Raw genomic sequence first — 13,810 nt, forward strand, 5'->3', positions numbered from 1 at the left:
ATGGTTAATTAACAGAATGATTCAATCTCTTCATTTTACAATATAATGTAAACATATTTCCAAAGTTGTAATTGCAAAGCAGACTGCCAGTGCTCACTGATTTTATAAAACCAAATAATGTAGTCAAGTGGTATTAGAGAATGAAATAATATATCTGCTAATCCCTGAACTGTTTTCTGTAAAAAATGAATTCTATGTATACTCCCAAACCTAGGCTTTGCTGTGTGTTACAGCTTCTTCTGTCAAGGGTGAGGACAAAAACAGACAGATCGGGGCACCTGGGTGGCTCAGGGGGTTAAAGCCTCTGCCTTCAGCTCAGGTCATGATCCCAGGGTCCTGGGATCGAGCCCTGCGTTGGGTTCTCTGCTCCGCAGGGAGCCTGCTTCCTCCTCTCTCTCTCTCTCTCTCTCTCTCTCTCTCTGCCTACTTGTGATCTCTGTCAGTCAAATAAATAAAATCTTTTAAAAAAAAAAGACAGATCGTTCCTTTTTTTTTTTCATTTCAGCAGTTTTCTTCACCAAACAGCAATTATAACCCAGCCCCTCTGTAATTTTTACTTTTTTTTTTTTTTTTTTGACAGAGAGAGATCACAAGTAGACGGAGAGGCAGGCAGAGAGAGAGAGAGAGAGGGAAGCAGGCTTCCTGCTGAGCAGAGAGCCCGATGTGGGACTCGATCCCAGGACCCTGAGATCATGACCTGAGCCGAAGGCAGCGGCTTAACCCACTGAGCCACCCAGGCGCCCCCTAATTTTTACTTCTTAAAAACTTTTTTGTGGACTACTGATAATGACAAGATATAAAAAGGAAGATTGTGCAATCAGTTCTCACAGTATAACCATTCTCATCCTGGGTATTAACTTCTGCTCCATGAGCAACAAGGAGAGCAACAACCTGAGGGTGACCATCTCGGGCAGCATACATGATTGGCGTCATAAGTCTTCTGAAGAGGAGGAAGAAAAGAAACATCTGTGTTAATGCTGCCATTAATAGCTACTCAATTTCATGAATTTTACCATATCCAATACCAAAATATTGTTTTGAAAGCAAAGGAAATGAAAGCTTTTAATAAATCAGATGATTTAAAAATCGTCTCCCAGCAAATATAAAAACACTTTTAAGTATTGAATGCTTACACAGCACCCTCTAGTGAAGACATGTGTTTAAAAAATCACTAAACAAGCCGTACTTCCTAATATGAAGTTTCATTAATGTACATATTAATATAGAAAACTATCAGAGTACCCACAATGCTTATCCTGGGAATATAGTGATGAATAACACAAATAAGGTCCCTGTCCCCTCAGTACTGCTCATACTTATTAAATGCTTTTATTTATTACATTTAATAAAGATAAAAGTTTAAATTTTTCTCTTATTTCTTGATGTAGTCCATTATGATTCTATTTTAGTTTAAGCCTGAAATAATTTTACCTGTCTTAGAGTTTTAGTCTAATCAAGAAAGAAATTAGTTTAATAGTTTAGCCAGACTCTCTGAGACTTTTCTGAGAGAGCACAGTGGTTTCCCTCTAGTGTATCATTTCTCAAAACAGAGATTCAATCCCTCTCCTCCTGAAAGTTAGTCAGCTTCTGCTTCTATTACAAAGGATACTAGAAAGATTCTATTAGTTCTATGTGGGCTGAACTTAGTATCTTGGTCTGTTTTAAAGGAGGTCTGGGACTCTAGGCTCAATCTTCCTAAGTTGCCTCAAATATCTGATTTATATGGAAAGCACTTCACAAAAGAATAACAAATTATTAAATAACTTCAGAATTCTGTTTTAATCTCATTAAGGAAGTTAATCTTGGTAACTCACATTACATACATGACCTGTAAATTTCTCTATAAGGATTGTTAACATAAGGTATATCCTGAATCTGATCATTTTACACGAATGTCTTTAGCACAAAAAGATTCACACACTTCTTTCTCCTATTTCATAATGTTATTAAAATTTCAATGTTTTATTGGAAATTATATGCTATGGTAGCTGTCAAGCATTGCCTCTTCTATCTTGAATATCTCCTACATAGTGGCTTTAGACAGAAAATCTTTACAAAGTAATGAGTGAATTGCCTGGATAACTTAAGAAAACATGGGAAATACATACAATAGAATAAAATGATGAGTCGACACATTCAAATTCTCCACTAAGTCTAAATTAAACCACCTGATGCCTTTTCTTCATCCCACCTTCTCTGTAATAGCCCAAATCTTCTCCTTCCAATCTTCCTATTTCATAAAATTACCATTAACCACATAACTCCGGCCTAAGACTAAACATAACTTATGACTCTTCTCCATGACTCCATTTATGCCTCTTGTATGTGGAGTCATACACAAGTCATCAGCTGGTCCTACCGGCTCTACCTTCATAATATGTTCTGAATCTGACCACTTCTCACCATCCTGTTCGTCACTGTAAGCAGTGTAAGACATCATCATCTTTCTCTGTCCTATATTATTGCAATAGCCTTGTAATTGCTCTCCATGCTTCTGCTCTTGACCACTCAGAGGTTATTCTCTTTGAAAATGCCAAGTTCTTCCCCTTCCAAGGACTATTCAGGAGCTGTTCTCTCCACCTTTTCCTAGACCTTCATACTGCATACTTATTCACCTTATTCAGATCCTCAGTAAGAGGAGAAAATCAATAAAATTGACAAACATATAACCAAATTGATCAAGATAAAAAGAAGACACAAATTACCAGTATCAAGAATAAGAGAGGTGACATCAATACAGATTCTCCATAGTTTAAAAGTATAAGGGAATATTATGAACAAATTTCTGCCAATAAATTAGAAAACTTAGATGAAATGGGTAAGCTTCTCAAAAGATTCAAACTACCAAAGCACACTCAAAAATAACGAACCTGAATAGTCCTATATTTGTAAAAAAATTAAATTAGTAAATAAAAACCTCCCACAAAGAAAACAGCAGGCCCAGATGGCTTCACTAGTGAATTCCACCAAACAGTTAATGGAAAAAATAATACCAGTTCTACTCAAACTCTTCGAGTAAACTGAAACAGAATCCTTCCCAATTCATTCTATTAGCAAGAATTACTCTAATAACAAAAATTAGAGAAAGACATTGCAAGGAAAGAAAACTATACACCAATAATATTAACTGAGCACAGATGCAGAAATTCTCAACAAATTTTGGCAAATAGAATCCAAAAATACATAAAAAGAATAATACATAACTGAGTACAATTATCCTGAGAATGCAAGATTAGTTTTGACATTTGACCAAAAAAAGAAAACCACAAGATTATCTCAATAAATGCAGAACAAGCATTTTACAAAATCCAACATCTAATAAAATTCTTAGCGATGTAAGAGTAGAAGAGAACTTCCTCAACTGGAAAACTTTATAGCTAACATACTTAATGGTGAAAGAGTGAATACTTTCCTCCTAAGATGAGAAACAAGACAAAGATATCTGCTCTTATCGCTTCTATTCAACATTGTATTTCAATATCTAGCCAGTGTAATAAAACAAGAAAAAACAGGCACCTAGGTAGAAAAATAAATAAAATTGTCTTTATTCACAGATAGCACTGTATGTCTATGTAGAAAATCTGATGAAATCTACAAAAAAAAAGTACTAGAACTAATAAATGAATTAGTAAGGTTACAGGATACAAGATCTCATGGAATACACACATTAGTTACAATTACTATTTCACCTTGCTGAACTCATGATAAGCCATCACTGAATAGAATTAAAATCAACAAGGCAATATCATTTCTTTCTAATTTACAAAAGTCTAGTTCATATAGTTCAACCCATGTAAAAAACAACTTACATGTAAACACCAATCTAGAACACAGAATCATCAAAATTTGGTAACATCTGCATTGACTTATTAATTTGGAGAAACAAAATCATTATGCAGGGCTAGGCAGTTACCTCATTCACTGCTCAAGACCACCTTATAAAATAGAACTTATTCTCACTTTAGAGATGAGAAAACAGGTTGGGAAATAAGTAATTTTCGTTGAAAGATCACTGTTGGTGTGTTATTGAAATAAGATTGTTTATCTCCCCCAATCTCCTGAAAATCACTTTTTATAATCTATCCGGATATACAGAAATCTCAAGTTCTCTTTTTCTAAATCTTTTATGTATTTGATTATGAAATATGGGATAAATTTCATAAACTCACTCCACAAGATGGCAAAATTGGAAACCTAAATAAAGTAAGTTGGCTAAAACATAATCTGAAAGAGTATCAGAAACACTCTGGCAGAATATCCTGAGAAGGTGACATGAAAGTGTGAGTGTCCCATTTGTTTGAAATTTATCACTGAAAATTGTAAGTGAAACTTCTGATTTTGGACTGAAATTTGTTCTGAGATTTCACAGAAAATTGAGGTTGTTTGAAATATCAACTTCTCTTGGAATCTTGGAAATCAGCAGAGATGGTAATTTTTGTTCAAATCACATGGACATAAATTGTTTCTTAGAGATGCTTACTTCCTCCTAAATAAGGAAAGTACTGGGCCAGCATAGTTTGCTTACTAAGAAGCTTTAGATTACTACTGAAAAATGTGTTACAAAAATGTTGCATTGGTTTCTTCTAAGAAAAGTTGAATTTACTGAATGGAACAGCGAACTCTTGTAATAGTGTCTACATTACCCAGAAGGTTTATTACTTAGCTTCTAAAGAGTTATTAAAGTTATTGATAACATCAGTAATGTTGCATGGACAATTTTGAGAGGGGAGAGAATAATTCCTCCACTGGTTTTATATCTACAGAAATTTGTAACATCTGTAGTTTTCTGCCCGTTACTGATTAAAAAAATCTAAATGAATTATTCAATCATACAAACTCTTATGAACAATCTTAAGAACTCTTCAGGGAAGTTATAGAACTTCATAATAACTGGTCTACTCAAGTGACATAGTAACAATCTGTGCTACTGGTAACTTTATTTCAGTATTAATTTCTATTTCCTATGATATACTGTAAAGAGCTCTTCCAAATCTCTCTTTAAATCACTGCAATTTTGCTCTGTCTGCTCCTTCTAACAAAATTGCTTTGGCAAAGGTCAACATTTATTTGGACACATTTTTCTAGCACTTAAAAGTATGTATTTCAAAGGCTTCTGTCCTCAACACTTTTCCCTTTTCACTGTATAAACACCAAGCCTCAATGATCTCACCTACTCACCTAACTTTATTGTCAGCACACTAATGGCTGCTGAATCTGTATCTCTAGGCCAGGCTTTGCTCCTGAGCTCCAGATTGTATCTGTCATTACCACATGACTATCCTAACCAAACACATATCCAACACATATCCCAGTCTGAAGTCACCATCTTACCTCCCACACATAATTCTGTTATTACTTACCTCTGTGAACAGCATCACAATCCATGCACTGCCCAACCCAGAAACCTGGAATTTATTCATGACTCTTCATTGTGCTTTTGTATCTAAGTCAGCATTCCTGTGAATTTTACCTCCTTCCCATCATTTGTATCTGTCTACTTTGCTCTCTCTCTCTCCTTCTTCTCTGTGTTTAGGTCCTTGTCATTTCTTACACGGATTACTGTCTCCTTGTTTCTAGTCTTTTCCTCCACATTTGTGAATCTTGTCAATTTACTGTTTAAAAATTTCAAGGTTACATCTATGATATGATAAGTGCATCTTTCATGCTAAGTGCTCTGTCTGGCATTTTAGCACCTGCAATCCTACTCCATCCTAGTAACAGGCTTTGGTCATATCTGCAAGGCATGAATTCCAATTTCTCTTACCTCTGGATGTCCTATATTCAGAGCACTCTGGATGAAATGTCTTTTCATTTTTTTTGTCAAGAGGCTTACTCATAATCTACTTTTAAGGCTTCATCTTAAAAGCCAACATTTCCCAGTTTTTTGAAGCCCTACGACATCTTAGATAACAATCCCTCTTTCCTCTGTTTTCTTAGCATTTTGTGCTTAGTTTTATCAGTTCAGCTATCAGGCCAAAATGAGTTTGCTCATCTCATCTATTTTTTTTTTTAATTACACTTTATTTATTTATTTATTTATTTATTTGACAGAGAGATCACAAGCAGGCAGAGAGGCAGGCAGAGAGAGAGGAGGAAGCAGGCTCCCTGCTGCGCAGAGAGCCCGATGTGGGGCTCGATCCCAGGACTCCGAGATCATGACCTGAGCCGAAGGCAGCGGCTTAACCCACTGAGCCACCCAGGCGCCCCTCATCTCATCTATTTTTAACTAGACTGTAAGTTCTTTGTGGATAATGACCTTAACCTATCTCTACATCCACCCCCAATCCACACAATAACAAGGCTAATCGTGTTTCTATGTTTTGTGTCATGCTTACATTTAATACAGGTAGGATGTTTTCTTTACATAGTCCATCATTACATGTTTATTGATTGTATTTTTTAATGCATCTATGTCCTTACTCATTTTAGACATATTAGATTTGCCTGAGAGAAATCTGTTGAAATTTCCTGCTATAATTTTATTTTGATCTATATCTCCTGGAATTTAATAGATTTTGATTTATGGACTTAGGGGCCATGTAGTCTAGTGCGTACAGGTTTATGCTTGTTGTATTTTCATTGATTTTGCCTTTTATTGTCAGAGTTCTTTATTCTGTTTACTGTATTTAATAATATCTGACGTTGACAATCTTGATTTCCAAGAGTTTGCCTTCACTTGTAAAGGGTTTTTCATATTTCTTTTTCTTCAACTTTTTCTTTGTAAGTAGCATTTAGCCATCTTTTGTCTTTTAAACCAACATCTAAGTTGATAAATTCAGTCCATTCTCATTTAGTGTAATGACTGATAATTTCATTGACAATATTTGTTTTGTTGGTTCAATAAATTACTATTCACTACATTTTTCCACCTTGAAAATCTGATGACTCTGCTTTTCCTTTTTTTTAAAGATTTTATTTATTTGAAAGAGAGTGAGCGAATGAGAGCATAAGCAGGGGAAGTGGAGAAGAGGTAGAGCAAGGACACTGATATGGGGCTTGGTCTCAGGACCGTACCCAAGCCGAATGCAGCTACTTAACCGACTGAGCCTCCCAGGCATCCTTGCTTTTCCTTTTTTTTTTTTTTTTTTTAAATGTCATTAACCATTATCATCTTTCTCTGCTCTTAGCAAAAAACATATGACCCTGTAATATGTAAGCTAGATAAGACCTATTTCTCCTAATGAGACTATGGTTTCCTCCACCACTATGCCATAATTCTCCTCTAATAGGGTAAGGTCTTTTGAATACTTTTAAGTTCCTCTTAGGTTGCTCCCAACTCTTTGTAAACTATCATTCTTAGATTTTATTGACATAATTTAGTACTTATTAGAGTTTTACTTAGTTTGTCTGGTTTCCAGACACCTCTCTTTATTTAGCACTCATACTTCATATTCCCAGACAGTCTCATATTATCCATTAACTACACGTATATCAAAGTTCATCTCTCTTCACTGCTTCTTCTTGTTTTCATCCTGTGTCTTCATGAGGTATCTGTTCTGGTTCTTTTTTTTTTGTTTGGTTAGTCTTTTCTCAATTATTCTCCTCAGATGAAGCACTTGGGTAATGTACTTTGACTTCTTGCATATCCTTGAACACTTTCTTTCACTCTGTCAGGGGCTGAGAATAAGATTTTCAGGCTACAGGCCTTAATATCTACTTTCATTCTTTTCTACCTACAGTTGTGTACAAGAGAAGTCATGCTACTCTGAACTTTTTACTTCCTCTTGTTAAAAACTTAACTCTTTCTGCCCAGAAGCTCGTAAAAAAATTTTTTTTTTGAGTTTACACATTTTAACCAGACTATATGCCTAGGTGTGTCTTTTCTATCAATCCAAACTAAAACTCAAGAACTTTTCCAATATGCAGTCTTTCTTTCAATAAGCAGTCTTCAGAGTTTTCAGCTGAGGAACCATTTCTTTTTTCTAGAATGTATTTATTACCAGTCTTGCACTTGCTCCTTTTTCTTTCCTGAATTTTGAATTCAAATATCACATTTTTTTTTAAGTTTCAAGAGATCTTTTTTCATGCTGCATTTTGATCTCCTTATGGGATCTTAATTTTTAATTTAGGTATTCACCCTTCTCTGTCAGGAACTTTATTGTACTAGGCAAGCAAATATTTTAATGACCAATCCTTTTCCTAGCTGCTGGGAAGTTTTTTCTCTTGCCTCTTCAAAACCAAGATCTAATTGTTGGAATATTCTTCTTATTTAATTTTTTCATCATTATAAGTGTATTCCTTAATCCCCATCACCTACTTAACCTTTTTCACCCATCTTCCCTCTGGTGACCATCAGTTTGTTCTCTATAATTAAGAGTCTGTCTCTTGGTTCCTCTCTTTTTCATTTTTTCCCTTTGCTCATTTGTTTGGTTTCCTAAATTCCATGTGAGTGAAATCATATGGTATTTTCTTCTCTGACTTACTTTGCTTAGCATTATACTCTCTAGCTCTATCCATGTTGTTACAAATGGCAAGATTTCATCCTTTTTATGGCTGAATAATATACCATTGTGTGTGTATCTGTCTGTGAGTGTGTATTATGTATATGTATGTATATGTGTGTACACATACACACACATACACACACACACACACACACACACACACACACAACCTCTTCCTTATTCATTCATCAATAGATGGACACCTGGGCTGCTTCCATAGTTGGACTATTGTGGGTAATGCTTCAATAAACATAGGGGTGCATGTATCCTTTTGAATTAGTGTTTTTGTATCTTTGGGTGTAAATACCCAGTAGTGTAATTACTGGATCATACGGTAGTTCTATTTTTAATTTTTTGAGGAATCTCCATACTGTCTTCCACAGTGGTTGTATCAGTTTGCATTCCCACCAATAGTGCAAGAAGGTTCCTTTTTCTCCATTTCCTTGCCAACATTTGTTGTTTCTTGGGTTTTGATTTTAGCCATTCTGACAGGTATGAAGTGATATGTTACTCTAGTTTTGATTTGCAGTTCCCTGATGATGAGTAATGTTGAGCATCTTTTCATGTCTACCGGCCATCTTGATGTCTTCTTGGGAGAAATGTCTGTTCATATCTTCTGCCAATTTTTTTTTCAGATTATTTGTTTTGGGGGTGTTGAGTTATATAAGTTCTTTATATATTCTGGAGACTAACCCTTTATCAGATGTGTCATTTGCACACTTCTCATCCTATTCATGAAGTATCTTTTAATTTCATTGATTATGTCCTTCACTGTGCAGAAACTTTTTATTTTGATGTAGTCCCAATAGTTTATTTTTGTTATTATTTCCCTTGCCTCAGGAGATATATCCAAAGATACAAATGTAGTGATCCGAAGGGGCACGTGTTCTCCAATGTTTATAGCAGCAGTGTCCACAACAGCCAAACTATGGAAAGAGCCTAGATGTCCATGACAGATGAAAAGATGTGGCATATATATATATATACACACATATATATACACAATGGAACAATATGCAGCCATCAAAATATGAAATGTTGCCATTTTTAATGACATGGATGGGACTAGAGGGTATTATGCTAAGTGAAATAAGTCAATCAGAGAAAGACAATTATCATATGAACTCACTGATATGAGGAATTTGAGAAACAAAACAGAGGATCATAGGGGAAGGGAGGGAAAAATGAAATAAGACAAAACTGGAGAGGGATATAAACCACAAGAGACTCTAAATCTCAGGGAACAGGGTTGCTGGAGTGGAGTGGGGGATGGGGTAACTGGGTGATGGGCACTGGAGAGGGTATGTGCTATGGTGAACTTTGTGAATTGTGGAAGACTGATGAATCACAGACATGTACCCCTGAAACAAATAATATATGTTAACTAGAAAAAAAAGGAGACGTATCTAGAAAAATGTTGGTATGGCCAAAGTCACAGAAATTACTGCCTGGGGTTTTTTCTAATTATTATGGTTTCAGGCCTCAAATTTAGGTCTTTAATCCATTTTAAGTTTACTTTTGTGTATGGTGAGAGAAAGTGGTCTAGTTTCATTCTTTTGCATGTAGCTGTCCAGTTTTCCCAACATCATCTGTTGAAGACACTGTCCTTTTCCCACTGGATATTCAGTCCTCCTATGTTAAAGTTTAATTGACCATATAATTGGGGGTTTATTTCTGAGTTTTCTGTTCTATTCCATTGATCTTTGTGTTTATTTTTATGTCAGTTCTATGCTGTTTTAATTATGACTACTTTGTAATATAACTTGAAGTCTGGAATTGTGATACCTCCAGTTTTGTTTTTCTTAAGATTGTTTTGGCTATTCAGGGTCTTTTGTGGTTCCATACAAATTTTAGGATTGTCTGTTCTAGTTACGTGAAAAATGCTGTTGGTATTTTGATAGGGATTGCATTAAATGTGTATATTACTTTGGGTAATATAAACGTTTTAATAATATTTGATCCGTGAGCACGGAATGTCTTCCCATACATTCGTGTTGTCTTGAATTTCTTTCATCAGTGCTTTATACTTTTTAGAGCCACCTCTTTGGTTAAGTTTATTCCTGGATATTTTATTACTTTTGGCGCAACTGTAAGTGGGACTGTTTTCTTAATTTCACTTTCTGCTGCTTATTAGTGTATAGAAATACAAAAGATTTCTGTATTGATTTTCTATCTTGTGACTTTACTAAATTCATTCATCAGTTCTAAGTTTTTTGGTGCAGTCTTTGGAGTTTTCTGTATACAGTATCATATCATCTGTAAAAAGTGAGAATTTTATTTCTTCCTTACCAATTGGTCATATTCTTAATGGCAGAAATCCTTACAGATTTTGAAAATCAAATAAATTTCTTGTGCAGTGGGTCCATAGTTTAGGAGCAGGCTATTCACTCCCTCCAGAAGGACCTGGAGCATTCTCCCTGCTTTCTTATCTTCTCCAAATCTCCCAACCTTTACCAACAGAGCCAACTCAGCTCACTTGTTTAGTTCCAAGTCTTCAGGAATCTGGAAACTTAAGACATTCATGCAGGATCAGCTTCACCCCAGATCCATAAATCTCCTAATGTCAAGCTTTTATGGGATTAAGTGCTCTCCATCTGGGTGTACCCCTGATGACTTCCCACCATTTTGCAGGGACAGGAAGCAAGAGCCTGAGACATCATCAGCATCCAGCTGCCTTAAGGTCTCAGCAGTCTGAGTGAGGATCAAAGAAAGGCAAATAGTTTAGAGCTGAAAGAGGAAGAGAATGAGGTCTTGGTGGCAATTTCCCCGATATCCTTGTGTCATGTGTATGGGCCTTTGCCAGTCCAACATGTATTCATCCTATATTTTAGTCACTGAGTTTTACCAATTATATTACTTTCCTGTTAATATGGTTAGACTTACTTCTTTTTTTTTTTTTAAAGATTTTTTTTTTATTTATTTGACAGATCATGAGTAGGCAGAGAGGCAGGCAGAGAGAGAGAGGAGGAGGAGGCAGGCTCCCTGCTGTGAGCAGAGAGCCCGATGTGGGGCTCGATCCCAGGACCCTGAGATCATGACCTGAGCTGAAGGCAGAGGCTTTAACCACTGAGCCACCCAGGTGCCCCGGTTAGACTTACTTCTGACACTGAGCTTTTTATTCACCATGTTTCCACGGTAAATACATGCTTCCTTGTTTCCTTTTCAGTCTTATTAGACTGATCAAATTCTGTTTGTTCTATCCACCTCTTACCTCCACCCTTAACCCCTTAATCTGAAAGCTTGTAATATCCTTATTTTAGTACTTACTTTTAATTCCTTCTCACCTTCTTCCCAACACTCTTAATCTTACCATTTAACAAAGACTAAAGTTAATCAATAACTGTGGTCTCATCTGAAGAGAGAAGTTCACTTTTGTTTTGCTTCATTCTCCCCTCAGCCTCTCAAATTCCAAAGCTGTTGGCATAAAAATGTAGTGTAATTTCTCATTTTATTATAAATAATCTTTTCTTTTTTTTTTTAAATTTTTAATTAACATATAATGTATTATTAGACTCAGGGGTACAGGTCTGTGAATCGCCAGGTTTACACACTTCACAGCACTCACCATAGCACATACCCTCCCCAATGTCCACAACCCAACCACCCTTTCCCTACCCCCCTCCCCCCAGCAACCCTCAGTTGTTTTGTGTTATGGTTTGTCTCCCTCCCCATCCCATCTTGTTTCATTTATTCTTTTCCTACTCCCCAAACCCCCCACGTTGCTTCTCCACTTCCTCATATCAGGGAGATCATATGATAGTTGTCTTTCTCCAACTGACTTATTTCGCTAAGCATAACACCCTCTAGTTCCATCCACGTCGAAATGATCTTTTCTTTTAAACAGCTAATAGTTATTTAGATTTACCAATGTTTACTAATTTCTTTGTCCAACATTATTTCTTGCATCCCATTATTTCTTCTCACTTTATTTTTCTTTTTGCATTTATCTTTGTAGATGTTATTTTCATCAGTCAGAAGAATAGTGGTTCTTGGCCAGGAACACTTTTCTACATGTAGAAGCATTTTAGTTTACCAAAATGACTCTTGTTGAATTTGTTGTCCCTGTTTTATGATATTTATATTCTTTAGATTTTGATGATTTTTTTTTTTTAAAGATTTTATTTATTTATTTGACAGAGAGATCACAAGTAGATGGAGAGGCAGGCAGAGAGAGATAGAGAGAGAGGGAAGCAGGCTCCCCGCTGAGCAGAGAGCCCGATGCGGGGCTTGATCCCAGGAAACCTGAGATCATGACCTGAGCCGAAGGCAGCGGCTTAACCCACTGAGCCACCCAGGCGCCCCCAGATTTTGATGATTTTTGATTGTGTCCTGTCTTCTGGCCTAAAAAAGGCCTCTCAGGTATGGAAGGTTCAAGACAGCAACCCTGGCCTCGCCTATCAGCACTGTGGTTCTTAGGGATTGCCAGAGAGGGTTCCTATCTGTTTCTTTAGAAGTTACTCCTTATCCATTCCAGACATTATTCCCTTTCCTGTTTCAAAAAGAACCTTACTAAAACTTTATGGATATCGGGGCGCCTGGGTGGCTCAGTGGGGTAAGCCTCTGCGTTCGGCTCAGGTCATGATCTCAGGGTGCTGGGATTGAGCCCCACACCGGGTGTTGTGCTAGGCAGGGACCCTGCTTCCCCCTCTCTTTCTTCCTGACTCTCTGCCTACTTGTCATCTCTGTCAAATAAATAAATAAATCTTTAAAAAAAACCTTAATGGATATCTAAAATTTGTTATGGAGGGGCAACACTTAAGCAATTGTTCACTTTAACATCTCAAAGTCATAAACCTATTTTTTAGAAAATTCTTGGTCTTTTCTTTGGTTGTGTTTTTCTCTCAGAATTTGTAAAATCATTTCATCAAGTTAAAACAATTCCCTTGGCACTCTGAATGAGATGTTTAATTTTACAGACTAATTTAGATAAAAAACGAATGTCCTTTTTTAATGCTGAGTCATCCCAGCCAAGAACATGACATAGCTCTTTAATTTAATCTTTTGTTTCACTCAGTGTAGTTTTAAACTTTTCTTCATTTGGTTCTTTCACATTTCTTGTACACTCACTTTTAAATATTTATGCTTTTAGCTCTTGACACTGGGATCTATTATCTCATTGTATTCCCAAGCTGGTTATTATTTGTAAGTTGAAAACCAGCTTTATTTTGCCTATTAGTATTAAAAAAAAAAAACTACATCATTTTATGATTACTACTTCTAACAATTTCTGGGTTATCTTGGGGTTTACCAAGCATATAGACTTATAATATAAATTATTAGAATTTTATCCCCTCCTTCCTAATAAAAAAGGCCTAATAGTTTGATCAAAGGTAACATAGTTCAGTGGTTTAAAACAAGATTTGGCA

At 36.0% G+C, this 13,810-nt stretch overlaps 1 protein-coding gene across 1 annotated transcript in view; it reads right to left on the bottom strand.

The window, feature by feature from the left end:
* ASZ1 (ankyrin repeat, SAM and basic leucine zipper domain containing 1) overlaps positions 1-13,810 on the bottom strand; it is a 53,728-nt gene that overhangs the window by 14,951 nt on the left and 24,967 nt on the right. The window contains exon 5 of the mRNA XM_047695526.1: positions 829-940. Within this exon, the coding sequence (XP_047551482.1) occupies positions 829-940 (112 nt within the window). The remainder of the gene's footprint in view (positions 1-828; positions 941-13,810) is intronic.

Source organism: Lutra lutra, chromosome 11 (genome assembly GCF_902655055.1).
Source record: "Lutra lutra chromosome 11, mLutLut1.2, whole genome shotgun sequence".
In the NCBI taxonomy this organism is placed as follows: domain Eukaryota; kingdom Metazoa; phylum Chordata; class Mammalia; order Carnivora; family Mustelidae; genus Lutra; species Lutra lutra.